At 33.3% G+C, this 17689-nt stretch overlaps 1 protein-coding gene across 4 annotated transcripts in view; it reads right to left on the bottom strand.

The window, feature by feature from the left end:
• ADGB (androglobin) overlaps positions 1–17689 on the bottom strand; it is a 192788-nt gene that overhangs the window by 48192 nt on the left and 126907 nt on the right. For 3 of the 4 annotated variants that reach the window (XM_073219725.1, XM_073219722.1, XM_073219723.1), the window contains 5 exons: positions 14628–14762; positions 13941–14094; positions 10505–10692; positions 7352–7536; positions 2500–2699 (listed from right to left, as the gene is read on the bottom strand). In XM_073219725.1, the coding sequence (XP_073075826.1) occupies positions 2500–2699; positions 7352–7536; positions 10505–10692; positions 13941–14094; positions 14628–14762 (862 nt within the window). The remainder of the gene's footprint in view (positions 1–2499; positions 2700–7351; positions 7537–10504; positions 10693–13940; positions 14095–14627; positions 14763–17689) is intronic. The other variant, XM_073219724.1, reaches the window with a different exon arrangement.

Genomic DNA, 17689 nt, shown 5'->3' with positions numbered 1-17689 from the left:
TTGCTAGCATAGAGTTGTGTATAATACTTTTTGAAAAATATTTTGTTTGCAGTTATAGCTCTACCGTATTTTGTTGTTCTGTATTTCATTTATTTATATACTTAATTTCTTTTTTCTTTCTTGATTGCTCTTACAAGAACTATGTCTACTTTATTAATCTTATAAAAGCTTAGGATTTATTAATCTTCCTAAATTTCATTCCCTATTTCATTGATTTCTACTCTCATTTTTATTAAAAATTTTCCTTCTTTTTCTTTAAGTTAATCATTTGTTCTTTCTCTTATATAACCTAGTTCATCTGTTTTTAAGCATTCATACTTCCTGATGAATTAAAGTAAACATTCCACTAAATGCTACCTTAGATGTGCCTTACAAATTTTGATTTGTAATTTTGTATTGCTATTAATATCTTTTTATTTTATAATTTAATGTTAGATGTCTTTTTTATGACTTTGAAGCATTTTATTTATTTATATATTTTAAATTGAGGTATAGTTGGTATATAATATTATATTGATTTCAAGTGTACAATACAGTGATTCAACAGTTGCACACATTATTAAATCCTCATCCCAACTAGTGCAGTTACTCTCTGTCAACATGGGAAGACGTTACAGAACCATAGACTCTATTCTCCATGCTGCACTTCTATCTCTGTGACCAATTTATATTATGATTGAGATTTTTGTGCCTCCTTATCCCCCTCATGTATCCCATACACCCACCTACCCCAACCCCTCCCCCATGGTAACCACCAGTCACTTTTCAGTGTCTATGAGTCTACTGTTTAATTCATTTTATTTTGTTTTGCTTTCAGATTCCACATATAAGTGAAATGACATAGTATTTGTCTTTCTCTGCCTGGATTATTCATTAGCATAATACTATCCTCTAGTTCCATCCATGTTGTCATAAATGGCAGGATTTTTTCTTTCTATGAGTGAATAATATTCCATTGTACATATGTACTGCCTTTCTTTTATTCATCTATTGATGGACACTTAGGTTGCTTCCATATCTTGCCTGTTGTAAATAATGCAGCAATAAACATAGGAGTGTATATATCTTTTTGAATCAGAGATATTGTTTTTCTGGGTAAATTCTTAGAATTGGAGCTACTAGATTGTATGGTATGTCTATTTTTAGGTTATGAGGAAATTTCATACTGCTTTCCACAGTGGCTGCACCAATTTACATTCCCACCAACAGTATAGGAGGGTTCTCATTTCTCTAAATCCTGTCAACATTTGTTATTTCCTGTCTTTTGGATAGTGGCCATTCTAATTGGTGTGAGGTGATATCTCATTGTGGTTTTAATTTGTATTTCCCTGGTGATTAGTAATGTGGAGCATCTTTTCATGTGCCTGTTGGTCATCTGTATTTTTTCTTTGGAAAAATGTCTGTTCAGGGCCTCTGTCCATTTTTAAATCAGGTTACTTGTTTTTTTTAACGATTATTTAATATATTTTATTTTGTTTCCACATTTTTGGGACTTTAGGCCTGTAATTACTAAGCTATATAGTATTACACTACATTCAGGTAACATCTATATTATATAGTTTGTTTTTTATTGAGACTTCTTTATGTATATTCTGTTTTTTTAGGTGAAGTTTTCTATAGAGATACCTAAAAAAATTAAGTTTATACTTAAAATTTTCAAATCCTAGAGATCCTGTGTATTGTGTTTTCAGGTTGATCTGTTGGTTTCTGAGTGGTGTGTGTTAGAATACTCATCTATTCATTGTTAACTTATTTATTTTTCCCTGTGGTCTAAAAGTTTTTACTTTTTATTTATTGAAATAGACAGCTGTATGTCTATATGTTAGTTACTGTCACATTCACTTGTTTTATTCTTCCTTTTACTTTTACATAATATCTCTCATGAATTCTATGTACTAAGATATTAAAATATCACTAAAACTCTCTCTTGAGTCAACTTCAAACTTTCTGTGACAGTCTGCTTAAAAGTGTCATTTTTAGACTACTTATAGTTGGATCTAATTTTTTATCCAACTTTAAAACTTTATCTTTTTCAGTTAATAATCCAGTTGTATTTATTGTAATTTCTGTTAAAGTAGGATTTATTTCTGGCATTTTAATTTCATTTTTTTATGTCTTTTTTTTCCCAATGGATAGGTTATGTTTTCTTTTACCACTTTAAATTACATGCATTGTCCTTCATTTCTTTAGCTTCAGGTACATAAAAATTAATTTTTATTAATATGGCCTTTTTATAGTTACATAGCTTCTTATAACTCATGTGTAATATAATTCCATCTACATTATATTGTTAGTGGACAGATTAAATTTGCCACATACTTTAAAATCTTGGCACAGAGAAACTGTTCAATAACATCTAAGTTTTCAATGCTAGTTATATACCAGGGACATTGGATATAGAAAGTATTATCCATTGACAATTTTTAGAAATAGAATTGTAATTTATGTTAGATTTTTAGAAGCAGTACCATTGACTAATTCTTTTAAGTGCAAATATACCTGCTGTGGTGTGACAGTATTTTCTTCTATAATTGGCACACTGGTAGTTTCATTTTCCAAGATAGGCTGACCAGTGTCTATTATTGCACTTTCAGGTCTCATCTTAAAGGATTTCTGACTTCCCAGGGTAGATTTCTTCTTAATGGACATTTCTTGCTCCTTCTTGAAAGAAGCATTACTTGAAAGAATTTGCTTGCTAGCTGAATAAGAGAAATATTACATTTAAACTAAAATATGTGAAATGCTCAGTTATTACTGGTTGTATTATTTAGTTATATCCCACTCCAAGGAATAGGTCTATTTGTTTTGTTTTAATGAGATAAAAACCAACATCACTGGCTTCTCAGAAATATTCTGGTATTAAAGAAACTTTTATAATAGTATGTGAATTGCATAAAGCAATGCATATTCAGAGCAACCACTGACTGCTAAAAGATATACAATTCAGCAATTTTTCATTCATTCTGTGCCATTTGAATGACACTAAACTAATGACACACACTCTGACTTCTTCAGTGTTTAATACTATTTATGTGTGTCATCACACCTATACAAGATCTTAATTTTAATTTTTAATTTCTACATTCATTATTTTGTAATTGACATTTAAGTACTATTGGGTGGAATAAAAATAGAAAAGTTTAGAATTTTACTAATTAATTCATCAAACATATGTGGAGGGAACATAAATGAATGACAGAGGGAAATTCCAATTCCAGACATAACAGAATAACGGACATTGGATTTAGTCTCAACTCCATAAAGAATGATAAAAAAAAATTGGACAAAATGTATAAAGCAACTGTTTTCAGCTATTAGACAACAGCCAGTACAGGAAGTGATCCTTAAGAGAAGGGAAACATACAAGATGATCTCTCCACTCTCTTAGATTTCTGCCTGTGAGCATCTTCTCAACTGTGATACAGGGAAGTAGAGTTTCAACAGCAAACAGCAGTGTTGGCAGGATCAGGAAGCACAGATTGGAGTTTGGGGCTCCTGATTCAACTGAAATATGTGAGGCAAGACATCATACAACAGGCATCTGGACAGCAAAGGAGTCCGGAAATACGTATCGGGATGCCCTAGAGTCTTCTGCGGAATTCTAAACTTCATTTGTACAAATACCTAATAATGCTTATTAGACAACTACTACTAGACATTGTGAGTTTAATGCATATTCTGAAGGTTACACAGTGTTAAGAGACTTTGGAGTTCTGCCCAAATGAAGGAAATTTAATGAACACACAGGGTATTCAGTTGAGACTCAAGAAAGACTATTTCTTAAAGGTAGAGTTACTCAAACTCTGCAGTAATGAAAACTCTATACTTAACTTATGAAATCTTAGAACTACATCTTGATAGGATTAAGTTATCAATAAACTGCTTGCCAGAACAAAATTCAAAACTCTTAGGATGAAGAGAACATAATCTAGCACCTTAACAATGTAGCATGTGCAATATATAGCACACAATCAATTTGATATATGAAGCAGAAAATGTGACCACAATTTGAGAAAAAAATCAATAAAAATAACCACATAGATGAAACAGTGATGTTGGCACTAGCAAAAAAGGCCTTTAAAGTAGTTATTTAAAAATACTTAAGGATTTAAGAGGAAGCTTTGGCATAATGAAAGAACAAATGATGGTGAATATCAATGGAATAATGGAATACATAAAGAATCAAAATGAAATTCTGGATCTGACTATATTTAAAATGAAACATTCCTGGGTGGACTTAAAAAGACATTGTCAAATTCAGAAATATATATTAGTAAACTTGAAGATAAATAGAAATGATCTAAATAGGAGAGAGAGGAAAAATTTGAACAGATGCTAAGTGGTCCATGGTAGGATATTGTAGTGGGTGGAATAGTGACCTCTAAAAAGAAATATGTCCATCCAAAACCCCAGAATGTGACCTTATGTGACATAAGGGGGGTTTGCAGCTATAATTAAGGGAAGGATCCCCAGATGAGATCAGCCTGGAATAGCGTGGATCCTAAAGCCAAAGATGGACGACCTTAAAATAGACTGAAAAGAAGACACAGACACACAGAAAGAAGGCCATGTGAAGACAGAGGCTGAGATTGGCAGGTACGTTGTCACAGCCAAGGAACGCCAGCAGCCAGCAAAAGCTGGAAGAAGCAAGAGTGGATTCTCTCATAGAGCCTTGGTTGAAAGTGTGGCTATGATAACACCTTGATTTAGGATTTCTGCCTTCCAGAACCGTGAGAACAATTTTTTGTTATTTAAGCCACCCAGTTTGTCCTAATGCACTACAGCAGCCCTAGGAAAAAAATACAGGTAAGTATGTATATTCTTAGTTCTACATGGAGTTTCTATAAAAATTAAATACTTAGGTATAAATTTAATAAACTGTGTGTAAAATCTATATATTGAAAGTATATATGGCTGAGATAAATTAGAGACTTAAAAAAATTGAGAGATATACTGTGCTCCTGGATCAGAAAACTCAGTTTTGTTAAGATGCCAATGCTCAAACTCAACACAGTCTCCAACAAAATCTAAAGCTACAATTTTCAAGAACATGTGGTAATGGACTAAGAGCAGAAATTTACATCAAAAATAGAGTCTCAAAATAGACCCATGCACACATAGTCAATATATTTTTGACAAAAATATCAAGGTAATACAATATAGAAAATAGTTGCTTTAGAGTATATAGTACTATAACAATGGGATATCCACATGGTAATAAAAACCTTGAGACCCCCCTACCTTACATCATATACAAAAATTAATTCTAGATGGATCATAAAACTGAACATCAATGTTAGGGTTATAAAATTTCTAGGATAAAGCACGAAATGAGACACTAATGACCTTGGATTAGGGAAAGATTTCTTAGATAAAATATAAACTTCACTAGTACTTTTTTAAATGTCAACTTTTATTTTGTCAAAATTAAAAGTCTCTGTACTTCAAAAGTTAAAGAAATAAAAAGAAAGGTCTTAGTAAGAGATCATATTTGCAAAGCACATAATTGATGAAGCACTTGTATCTGGGAATATATAAAGAAGAAGGACAATCCATTAAAATATGAGTGTATTATGTGAATGGACACTTTATACAATGAGTTATACATATGGCCAGTAAAGACACTTAAAGAGCTCATTAGCCAGCAAATTTAAACCACAAAGAAACAGCATTGCATACATACCAAAATGACTAAAATAAAAAAACACTGACAATAATAAATATTGGCCAAAATATGGACAAACTAGAACTCTCATATTTTGCCTGGTAGGAGTATAAAATGATACTTAGGTTTGATTAAATTAGTCTTGGTAAATTAATCCAAGAATCATTCTAAGATAAAACCGAGAGAACTTCTGGGAAGTCTGTTGATCAGAAGTCTGGTCAACATAAAACATTTTTTAAAACACAAATAAGTAATGTTTAAAAATATTTACTCAAACATATTCAGAAGACATTTAAAAATTATAAAATTTTTATGCAAAAGTATGCAGATATATTTGAAATACTAGATGAAACTCAATTTTTAAATAAAAACATATTGTAAAAATGAAAGCTTGAAAAAATTAAAAGGTAATTAAAAACAAATAAAAATTTATTCCCTTGAGAACAGTAGACAAATAGTTTTGAGGGCAAATCTAATAAACTTTAAAAACAAGATTCCTCTATATTTAAATGGCTTCCAAAATGAGAAAGTTTCCAAATTAATTCCAAGAATTTGTCATAATTTTAACTTGAGAATCTGAAAGGAGTATTGTATGGTGTACACACAAGAGAGAAAAACACGCCTGGAGGTATTTAGTTACCAATACATTTCAACAAACTAAATAAAATTGCATATTCCTACCCAGAGGAGTATATTAAAACATCATAGATGATAAGTTTTGCTCCAAGAATGATTCAAAATTAAAAAGTAATGAAATTCAAAGGTATAAAATTTGATGATTTCTATAAACAACAACATAGTAATAAACTTCCAGACCCATTCTACATTAAAGTTCTAGCTATCAATAGAAAGAACCCTTAAATTTTATAAAGGACAATTATTAGAAGTCAACCACAAACATAATTCTTAATAGTTAATACTATAGTCTTCCCATTTAAGAAAAGGAAATATATCATCTTCACTCTTATGTAACATAAGTTTGGAAGTTCCATCCAATGACACAAATAAGAAAAAAATTACAGTTGTAGGAAGAAATATCAGTTCTCAAAATAAGTAAAATTCCAGTTTTAAAATAAAAATGTGAGAATGAAGATATCAAAGCTAAAATATTAATAGTATTTTCTGGGTATCATGATTACATGGGATTTCTTGTTCTTTTGTTTATGATTTTGTTCCAAATATTCAACATTGATCATGTGTTGTTTTTATAGTCAGAATCAAGTTCTGAACTAACTCAATATATATATATATATATATATATATCTTACAGTATCACTGTTCATTATTTCAGAAATAATTGTTATTAATAGCTCTTGTGACTATTACACTGAAAGTAATAACTTCCAAGTTCCTGTTAACTTTAATATGTAGAATACTTTCTAAAAATAATGAATTAGGGCTAAAAGTAATTATTTGAAAATAATAAAAATGCTGTTTTTATTCATAAATCTATAAAGGCTAATGTAATAAGAATTAAAGTACAACTATAACAAATCTGTTGGTGTTCAGAAACTAATCTGACACAAAAATGCAAGTTTTTTAAAGAACATTTTACTTTAATATCAAGTTTCACAGATTTAAATTTTACTTCCTATTTTATCTGAAATAAAACATTTTAAAAATCAGTCAATGAACAAAATTATCTGTTTATGAATCTAAATAACCAATTTTAAAAGCCATACTTACACTGGGAGCTCAAAGCATTTTCGCTCCCCATGAAGTTAATTGCTGGGATTATAGCTTGGCCCTTTCCAATGGAGCTAACAATAGTTTCTTCATTTTCTAGGATCTGTAATTTGATGAATACATCTGGTTTGGATGTGTGTGCCTGTATTGTAACAGGATGTGGTAATGCAACTTTAATTGAGTACCTATAAAGGAAAACAGTCAACTTTATAAGCAATATACTGGTCTTTCCCTCAAGTCAGTAAAGGAAATTGTAATTTGCTGATATGACAATCTACAAGTAAAACCACTTTGTAAAGTGCACTAAAATTGTGGGAATACTACTGCTATTATAGGTTTTGGCAAAAGATCCCATATGGTATGGCAAAATGAAATAAGTATACGACATTTATTATCATCAAATCCCAAACAGAAAACATAATGTTTCAAGTCTGTTAATGCCATTTTTCTGAAAGTGCTTCAAAGCCAATTTCATTGCCGCTAAGGTAAACTCTGAATCTCTTGCCTTATGAGGCCCTGCAGGAAAAGACTCTGCTGACCTCTTTGACCTTACCACTTGCCATAGCCTCCTAGAACCCCACTTTGCACACAGAGGTCTTCAGTTCCCTGAAAGGTCACATACTCTTTAATTTCTGGACTTTCACATGTGTGGTCAAGCAGTTCCCTCCTCTTCCCTCCAGCTCAGGTTAACAGTTTAGGACCAGCTTCCAGGACTGATTTTTAGGTGTTAGGTTAAACACTACTTCTTAGTCTATTAGTGGCCCTGCTATGTGATATGGTGGAGTCTTATCATAGTATCACAATTGTTATTTTTAATTAGTGGTATGTTTCTTTCTTCTCTCCTTTCTTTTTCTTGCTTTCTTTCTAATAAGCAATATATAAATATATGACAAGAAGCAGAGAGATTGAAAAGAGACCGCTTCACCTTTCATGTCCTTAGCTTGTGTTGGCTTTCAGTATTTTCTCTGAACTTTTACCCACACATAAAATACATAAACAAAAATATAAGAAAATATACATGTGATATACTTTATATATTGCTCTGTAATCTAATTTTATTGCTGATTATTTTTAATTACAAAAATGTATGCAAGGTTTGTAAATGGAAAAGCTTTTATAGTACAAATAAATAAGAATTATCTTAGTAAAAATAAGAATTATCTGAGAAAAATCAACCAGAATACAATAAATTATAATTTGCTAAATAAAACACATATTATCTTAGGGACTCTGGCATCTTACTACACTGATGGACAGTGACTGCAATGGGGCATGGGGGGGACTTGATAATAAGGGTGAACGTAATAACCACATTGCTTTTCTAGTGAAACCTTCATAAGAGTGTGTATCAATGATACCTTAATAAATAAAAAAAAGCACTACTACCACAAAGCTTGGAAAGGCCAAGTACAGAAGCAGTGTATACTTAGGAAATATGCCAAAATATGCCGAAGTATTTATCAATAAAGCAATAGGGTATAGTACTCATAATTCTTCAAAGCCAAAAAAGGAACACATATTATCAAAAAGACTTAGGTTTTCTTTTTGAAAACCAACCTACCAATATATATGGAGATTTAACAGATTTAAAACATAATCTGTTAAAATCACAAATCTTTGGACAATAATCAGGAATTTACTTTAATATTTATAATAAAATACACGATCAAATCTTTATTAAGACTGTAGAAATGGAAATTTTGCAACAATAAAGAACTGCCAATAACCAAGTAAATTGTATATTCTTTTTCATGATTAGTAATTATTAGGAAATTACTTACATTACAAAATGCCTTAATGATATTGGGAAGTGCTCACACTATAATTTTATGTAAAAATGGTTAGATTATAATACTTTAATTATGTTATGATTTTAATAATGTTAAACTGTGGCTAGAAGAAAATACAACAGAATACTAATAATAATTGTTTCTAGATTGATTATGGGTGACTTTTATTTCCTTAATAATAATATCTTTAGTTCTCAATTTACTGTGTAGAACAATATAAGAAAAATGTAAGTATTTTAACAACACATTTGATAACAAATATTTAACAAAGGGCAAAAACAAAATATCAGGCATGTATCAATATGTCTTGTATTGATAAGACATGGTTCCTGCTTTCAATAAATGTTAATTCTCATAGAAGTCAGTGTGAAATTAATTGGTAAAATTTGGCATGTCATATTCTCAGACAGGGCTATAGAAATATGAATGGGACCAACTATTTATATTTGGAGGTTTAAGCACAAAGGATTTGACTGTTGAAAATCATTGTTTAAAGTGATGGATTTTGCTAGGTGGAAAAATGGAGACAAGATACATCAAAATAAGAGAAAAAGATGAGCAAAATAAAATTACATTGTCTATATGTTGGGAGAAGGTGCTTAGCTTTATCAAGAGAAAGCACTGTGTGTTTGGTGGCTGGGCAAGAGTGTTGAATGCTATGCTTTGTGGTTTGGATTCTATTCTGTAGCCAATAGGAAGTTGTCAGAGATTTAAAGAAGGTAAATTGCATATTTAAATGTGTGTATTTCAAAGGGAACTACTCTAGTCGTAAAGAATGGATATGTAAGTGAATAAGGACAAAGACACTAAGAGTTAAAAAAGGGAATATAATGGAGTCATGGATTCCAGAAACAGTATTTCTACCGACAAGATATAATGAGGTCCTGAAGTAATGGAGGACATTGAGGGTAGAGAGGAGGTCATAGAGATGAGAGGTATGTCAGAATTAGAATCAAACAGGCTGATTAATGAGAAGGAACCTAGTCCATGATGAGGCTATTCATGGAGAATGTACAGATAATCATGTAAAGAAAGTTGAGTTGGCAGATAAGGAGAAACCCACATGAGAGGCTAGTCAGAACTGGGGCAGAACAAGGAGAGAGCAACAAGAGGAAAGATTGCTATAGGCTAGATGCCATGTAACACCTATGCAATCACATTACTCTCTAACTTACTTATTTCCAAAAGAGTGTAGAAATCAAAATCCAAAACTTACTTAGGATTTTGTGGCCAACTTTTACTATAAAAAACATTAATATTTAAATTAAAATGGTTAATATCTAATTTAAAGTAAAATACTTAATAAAATAAAAATATTAATATTTTTAAAAGAATGCATTTCTCCTCCATCATATACTTATACCTGAACAGAATTTTCTTATCATTGGGTATGTAGTAATCTCTGATTTCCTTTATGGCAAAAGCATTGCATGCACTGTCTCGAGAGAGGCAGGGGAGTGGATGATAAGGACCGATGAGGCGCAATTTCCAGTGTGAAGATGGTACATACGCGTCACCAGTAAATGCTTCAGCCACTAATGTGTATCCTTTCTAAAGGAAAGAAGAGTTATACAGAAGTAAGTTACATTGTTACTGGTCTCTCAAATGTACAATATATGGTTTCACAGTACTAAAATGCTTTATTACCTTGATATACATAAAGATCCCAAGATCTCTTCATACATGGCAAATCACAAGCATTATGTTTTGAAATCCCTCTTAGAAAGTGCCATCTTAGATGTTTTCAGAGAAAAATGAATAACTCTAACAGTTTTGTTTGTGCGGGTTCCCTAGCTACAAAACAAAGTGCTGAACTATGGTAGATGATTGCTATGTTTTCTAATTCTTCTAATGCTTTCTAAGGCAGATTTTTATTCATGCTTCATCCTAGAGCAGCCCTCTTGCTTCCTACTTGATTCCCTCTCTTCTCAGAATCATCTAAGTACAAGATGAAAAAAGCAGAAGACTTTATGCAAATGTAGTTCTCTTAGGATGGCAATTGACAGATAAAGCTATCAAATTAACATTAGATTTGTTCCACAGATCCCAGATGAAGTCAACAGATCTTTGACAAAAGAGCAGAGGCACCAAAGACAGTCTTTTTAATAATTGTTCTTGGAAAAGTGGACATCCACAAGCAAAAAAAGATGCATCTATACATTAGACCTACACCCTTCAAAAAATTAACTCAAAATGGATTACAGAACTAAATATAAAATACAAAGCTATAAAAATACTAGAAGATAACAGGAGAAAGTCTAGATGATCTTGGGTATGACAATGACTTTTTAGATACAATACCAAAAATACAACAAGACAAAGAATGGAAGATAACATTTGCAAAAGACACATATGATAAAGGACTGTTACCCAAAATATACAAAAAAAAAAACCTCTTAAGACTTAACAATAAGAAAACAATAGCCTGATTTAAAAAATGAGTCAAAGATTTTAACAGATGCCTTACTAAAGAAGATATGGCATATAAGAAGGTGAAAAGATGCCCCACATTATATGTCATCAGAAAAACTTAAACAATAAGACACCATTACACACCTATTGAATGGTCAACTCCAGAACACTGACAATACCAAATGCTGACACAGATATGGGGCAACAGGGATTTGCATTCATTGATGGTGGGAATGAAAAATGGCATAAACACTCTAAATGATGGTTTGGCATTTTCTTACAAAATTAAACATATTCTTACTATACAATTCAGCAATCCTGTTCCTTGGTATTTAACCAAAGGAACTGAAAAGTTACATCCACACAAAAACCCATACACAGATATTTATAGCCACTTCATTCATAATTGCCAAAACTTGGCAGCAACCAATATGTCCTTCAGTAGGTGAGTGGGTAAATAAACTGTGGTACATCCAGACAATGGAATATTATTCAATGCTAAAGAAAAATAAGCCATCAAGCCTTACAAAACAAGAATGAACCTTAAATGCATGTTTTTAAGAGAAAGAAGCCAGTCTTAAAGGCTACATAGTATTTAATTCCAACTTTATGACAGTCTGGAAAAGGCAAAATTATGGAAACAGAATAGATCAGTGATTTCCAGGGGGTGGGGAAGGGAGATGAGTAGGTGAATCATAGAGGATCTTTAAAGCAGTGGTAATAGTCTTTACCATAATAATGGATAAATGTCACTTTACATTTGTCCAAAACCACAGAATATACAACACTAATAATGAACCATAATGTAAACTATGGACTTCAGGTGATTATGATATGATTAATTAGGATGCTCAATTGTAATAAACTATAATGTAAATCCTGAGAGTTGTCGTTTGTAAGGCAAGTTTTTTTTAATTGCTAAGGCACCTTTTCAAAAAGGCATCCACTTCAAAGATAGCTGTCTATCTCAAATAAACACACTTCCAGCCACGTGCCTAGGTAGAAAGTCAGCCACTTCCCCAGATTGATGCTCCTTTGATTTAGAAACCTTGGTTGATTTCAACAAATGGCCATTTGGGCCACTTGTCTTTTCTCGTCCCCATGCTTTAAATTCCCGCTCTTAGGTTTCAAATTCACCAAAAAAGAGTGAACTCATGAAAGTCTAGACTCCTACCCTTGACTCTAATAAGAGCAGAACCCCAGCTCTCTCTCTTTACCTGTGACCTCACTGTGTGGTTCCAGGTGTGCTGTGAAATTTCCAGAATTTACAAGTAATAAAACTGTATTTTCAAAGTTTCCTGATGGTTGTTGATGAAAGGCACCCTGCAAGCATAATAAGAACCACAAGGGCCACTCCAACCACAACACTGACTATTGATAGGGTGAGACAGCACAAAACACAATGTACCACCTGGGAGAGGCAGCACCTGTGTAGAGGCAGGGGAATCTCTGTACTTTCCTGTCGATTTTGCTGTGAACCTAAAACCACTCTAAAAAATAGCCTTATTCAAAAACAGAAAACAAAAACAAAAACCTAAAACAACTTAAAAGAGCTATTAGGTTTTTTATGGACTTAATAAAATTTTTGTTTATCTTTCACTCCTATAAACCAGTTAGTGCTCATTAGATAGGTTGTCTTAATTTATACAAAATGAATAGTCATAGGCTGAAACAAACCTCAGAAGTCAATTACAACCACAATTCAAAGACAAGCCATACAGCTAAAAAATGAAAGATCAGAGCTAAAACAGATCTCCCGGTTTCCAGGGCAGGTATACACCATCTTTTCTCATGCTTTCTTTCTTAGAGGAAATGACCAAAAACATCACGGTAAGATTCAAAGAAATAGAGAGACAACACGATGTGAGTGGAACATCAGAGACAAGGGCCTATCATTCAGCAGGAGCAATGTGCCAAGTGCTTCTGACCTGGGGAGGAATCTGTAGCTCTAGAAAAGACTGGGACTGGTGGGTGGTGAGCGACTGTGTAATCATGATCTTCGGAAATATTTATGAATGGAATAAAAACCTGGTGCAAAACCGAGACAATTGCTTGGTTCAGGAACAGGACTAAACAAGAGCTTTAGCTCCACTTCCATTTTAAGGGTTTGTATGATTTGATGATTTTAGTAATGAGAATGCCTAATATTTTTCTTTTGTCATATTTTCTTTAGAGAGAAGAAAGTAGAGGGCTGAGAGGTGAATGTTCTAGCATTTACATTAGGTACCTCCTGCTATCAAATACATGGGATATCTGTAGAGACCAGGACCCTATTACTCTGTTAAGTAGATTGAAAATACGTCTGCTCTGCCTTCTCCTGGAGTGTCAGTAGGACCCCGCCTTCTCATTGACATCCTATATACGGGGAGGACAAATTTTGCACCTACCTTATTCTTGGTATAAAGATAAGGTGCCACTTTTTGGAACACCGTAGGCACCTGTTCCATAGTGTCATTGTTAACAACATGGAGCATACAGACTGGAAGTGTAGTATATACTTTAGGAACCAAAATCATATCTTGAGGAACCAAAAATGTTTCTCTGTAATTACAAAGGCATGAACTTTGACATGAATCACAAAGAAAGGTTTTAAATTAGGTTTGACATAAGAACTAAAAAACATTAAAGTTCTAAGTAACTACATGGTGTACATATTGTTTTCTTCTAAAAATTATTATTAATACACTATTTTGTCATGAAACTGCAAGCCCTTTAAGAAATCTTATTTTATAAGCAGTTTGAAACTTGTACCTAATATGCTGTTCCTTGGAAATGAAATGTTTTCTTTCTTTACTTAAAGCATGAAGAAGTGGCTCAAACATCAATGTATTATGCTTATCATACTCATACAAAGTTCTAGTAAACTTCACATTCTTCATATTTCATTTAAAGGCATGGATAAAATTTCTATAATATCTCATTTATGCATAGCAGATGTGGAAGCTATTTTAATTAAGTTGTGAAAACAGCCTAAAAGTTCTTACTTTCACTACTGTCATAACTAAAACTCTGTACATATGAATATTGCATGCCATTTAAAGGTGACATCACTTGCCAGTATATGATATCCTCACCTGAATACTATAAACCAACTATTTGGTGGCTGGTCTGCATAAGTCACAGTATAGTCAGCAAAAGCAAGCTTAGTTTCTTCATCTTGATAACATGGATAGGATTCAATAGATTTACACTTGCTTTTAAACATGAGTCTAGAAATGTAAAAATAATTTAAGTATGGCAAAACAACTTTTAAAATACATTTTATTTACACAAAGAAATAGTAAAAAAACAACATAAAATATATTGCAGTCTTTTGTTGGCCAGATTGAGTCCTTGATCAAAAGGGCAGGAAGCTATGGGGCTCATGGTACCTGGTACCAAGGTAGGGGGCCCATTCCAGGTCAGCCACAAAAGATGACTCTTGAAGGTGCCCAAAATTATCTGAAGTTTTCAGACAAGGGAGAACCGAGTTCATGACTGAGAGAGTAATTGTCGGATAGGTGGGAAATCACCCCAGAGTTAAAGTTACAAGAGTAGGAAAAGTAGAAGCAGTCAAACCAGCAATAAAACTGGGTGGGAGCCACTGAAGCTCTGGAATTGGTGTCGAGAATTGACACTAGAATGCAGTGTAAAGTAAGGATGGATTCGGAAAACTAGATTTAAAAAAATAAATAAATAAACTAAGGCCGTGAAAGGGGAAAATGCCAGTTTTCCTTCTGCACGATTTCTGGGGCATGAGGAGTGGTGCATGCAACTGGTGGGAATGATGATGGGCTGAGGTGTCTCAGGGTCTGCCCTCTGGAGGGCTGTGGCATACTATTCCAGAACCTGATGGAAGGGATGTGAGGGAATCTGTGGGTCCCATCCTCCCAATCTGCCAGGAACTGGACCTAGCTCTAGTAGCACAGGAACTTAGGGCTTTTTAATGTAATGTCTCTGATATCACCTTGGAAGCAAGCCTTAATGGACATAGAAAATAGTCCTCTTTAGAGGTACACACAGAGCTGGAGGTGTTGACTTTCAGAAGGCAGATGGTTTAGTTGTACTGCCAGTGGGAAGAACAAAGCCATGGAGATTCTCATGGAGGGCAGGATTTACATGCTATATTTGATCATTCTTCTTTGGTGGTGGGTAGAAATTGATAGGTTTATACTTGGAAGGATTTTAAGCTTTTTAAAACAGTCACAAGAACAAAAACTGACTCTATAACTTGGTTTGCCGGGGTCATCCTGGTATATGTTCATATCCTGGCATAATTATTAGTAGTGCTCTCTCTGTCTATGCTACTATCCAAATTCAGAGGGTGAACAGTCTGATCACCCTAACTAGGAACTATAATGTGGTGGTGTGTTTATGCAGAGCATCTCTGCCAATCATCTGGGGGCTGGCCTAAGCTAAACGAGGTGCTTGCTGGGTCACCCTGGCACTAAGCAGGCTACCTACGGAATTGACGGAAATGAGACCCACCGCCATTCTAAGATGAGGGACGGAGTCAGAGGCTTTCCAGGCTATCACTGCTTCCATCCCACCTTCTACACTTTTTCATATGCCTCAGGAAATTCTAATGAATATGGGACCATCAACATCTGATACACCATGTGAAATATCTTGAATGATTTAGAGAGAGAATCCCTGACAGACTTGATTTTTTTTTTTAATTTTGCATCCTAGGACAGAGAGAAAGTTATATTGGTAAACTGAGCCTTGCCCCAAGTTTGACTGGAAATTCTGACCCTAAAGCTGTGAGAATACGAGGCTAGGCCCCAGGACCTCAAAGTTCCCCATGTTGTAATAATAACAATATCTGTAATAGTTCATGTTCTGGAATGGCTCAGTCTGTATTGTGCTAAATAATTTTCCTGTGTTACCTTTATTTATCTTCACAGATTTATAAAGGACTAGCACTATGATGTAGATATTTTTATCCTTGTATTAAAAATGAAAAAAAATTAAAGTTCAGAGAGGATAAGAAATTACCCCAGTTCATACATCTGATAATTAGTAAAGCTGGGGTTAATATTAGATCTTATACCAAACAATGTGCTCTTGGCCTTATAATGAAGACCTACTAGGAAGAGATGCTCCTACTATTTAAGTATAAATATCAGTTAGATTTGTCAGTTTCATCTGTCCAGTAGACTCAGCTGTAGAGCTCAAACTATTGAATGCCCTCTGTATTGGGCATGGACAAGTTCTGGGTAATGCTCTTGGCTATGGTGGAAAGATCACATGGAATGGAAGGCCAGCTCCCAGAGAGACTTCTGTCTGCGTTTCAAATATACCTCTCTAGTGAACTGATCCGACACTCTAACAGGGGAATTTATGGTTTTAGCACATCATTTACATGAAAATGAGGCATAGTTTCTGATCTTGGGATCTTCCCCAGAATTCAGAAGCAGAATGGAGAAGGAGGGTTGTGCTTTCTGTATGCATCCATGCAACTGGAATCTTGAGCAAAAGAGCACCTCTTTTAGAGAACAGTTCTGGAGTAAAGTTAATCATGGTGAATTAAGAAGCAATAAGAGTATCTGTGCACCCGAATTGGGAGAGATGAGTGAAGTACTCATTCTCAGGGTTAGACAAGGACAGATTTAGAGTCTATCATTATTTGAAATTTTGATCATTTGGTTCATCATGGAATTTTTTCATTAAGTTTAGGTTAAGTTTTTATGTGTTTTTGTAATCTTCTATTTGTGTCTTGCTTATAAATAATAATTCAATTGTTATTTTATATTGACCTTGTTTCCAGCAAATTCCTTAATTGTCTTCTTCATTTTAATAATTTTATGTATTTTTTTTGGCATTTTCTACATACACAATTATATCATTGATAAGCAGTGGTGATTATATTTACTCCCTTCAAATCATAATAACTTTTATTTTGTTTTGTTTCTTTTTCAACCTTCTTGGAACTCCAGGATTATCTTGAATAGAGTTGTTGGACAGGATATTTGTCTCATTCCCAAACTCAAGGAAAAGCCTTCAAAATTTCACAACTAATCATGTTTGTAGCAGTTTTTTTAATATTGTGTATTTTAATGTATTAAGGAAGGTCTTCTCTAATCCTAGCTTGCTAATTTTTTTTAAATTTAGAATGTGTGTTAAATTTTATCAAATGATTTTTCTGAATCTGTCC

The sequence above is a fragment of the Manis javanica genome, chromosome 13 (assembly GCF_040802235.1).
Source record: "Manis javanica isolate MJ-LG chromosome 13, MJ_LKY, whole genome shotgun sequence".
Lineage (NCBI taxonomy): Eukaryota > Metazoa > Chordata > Mammalia > Pholidota > Manidae > Manis > Manis javanica.
This window is presented reverse-complemented; position numbering and strand designations above follow the sequence as displayed.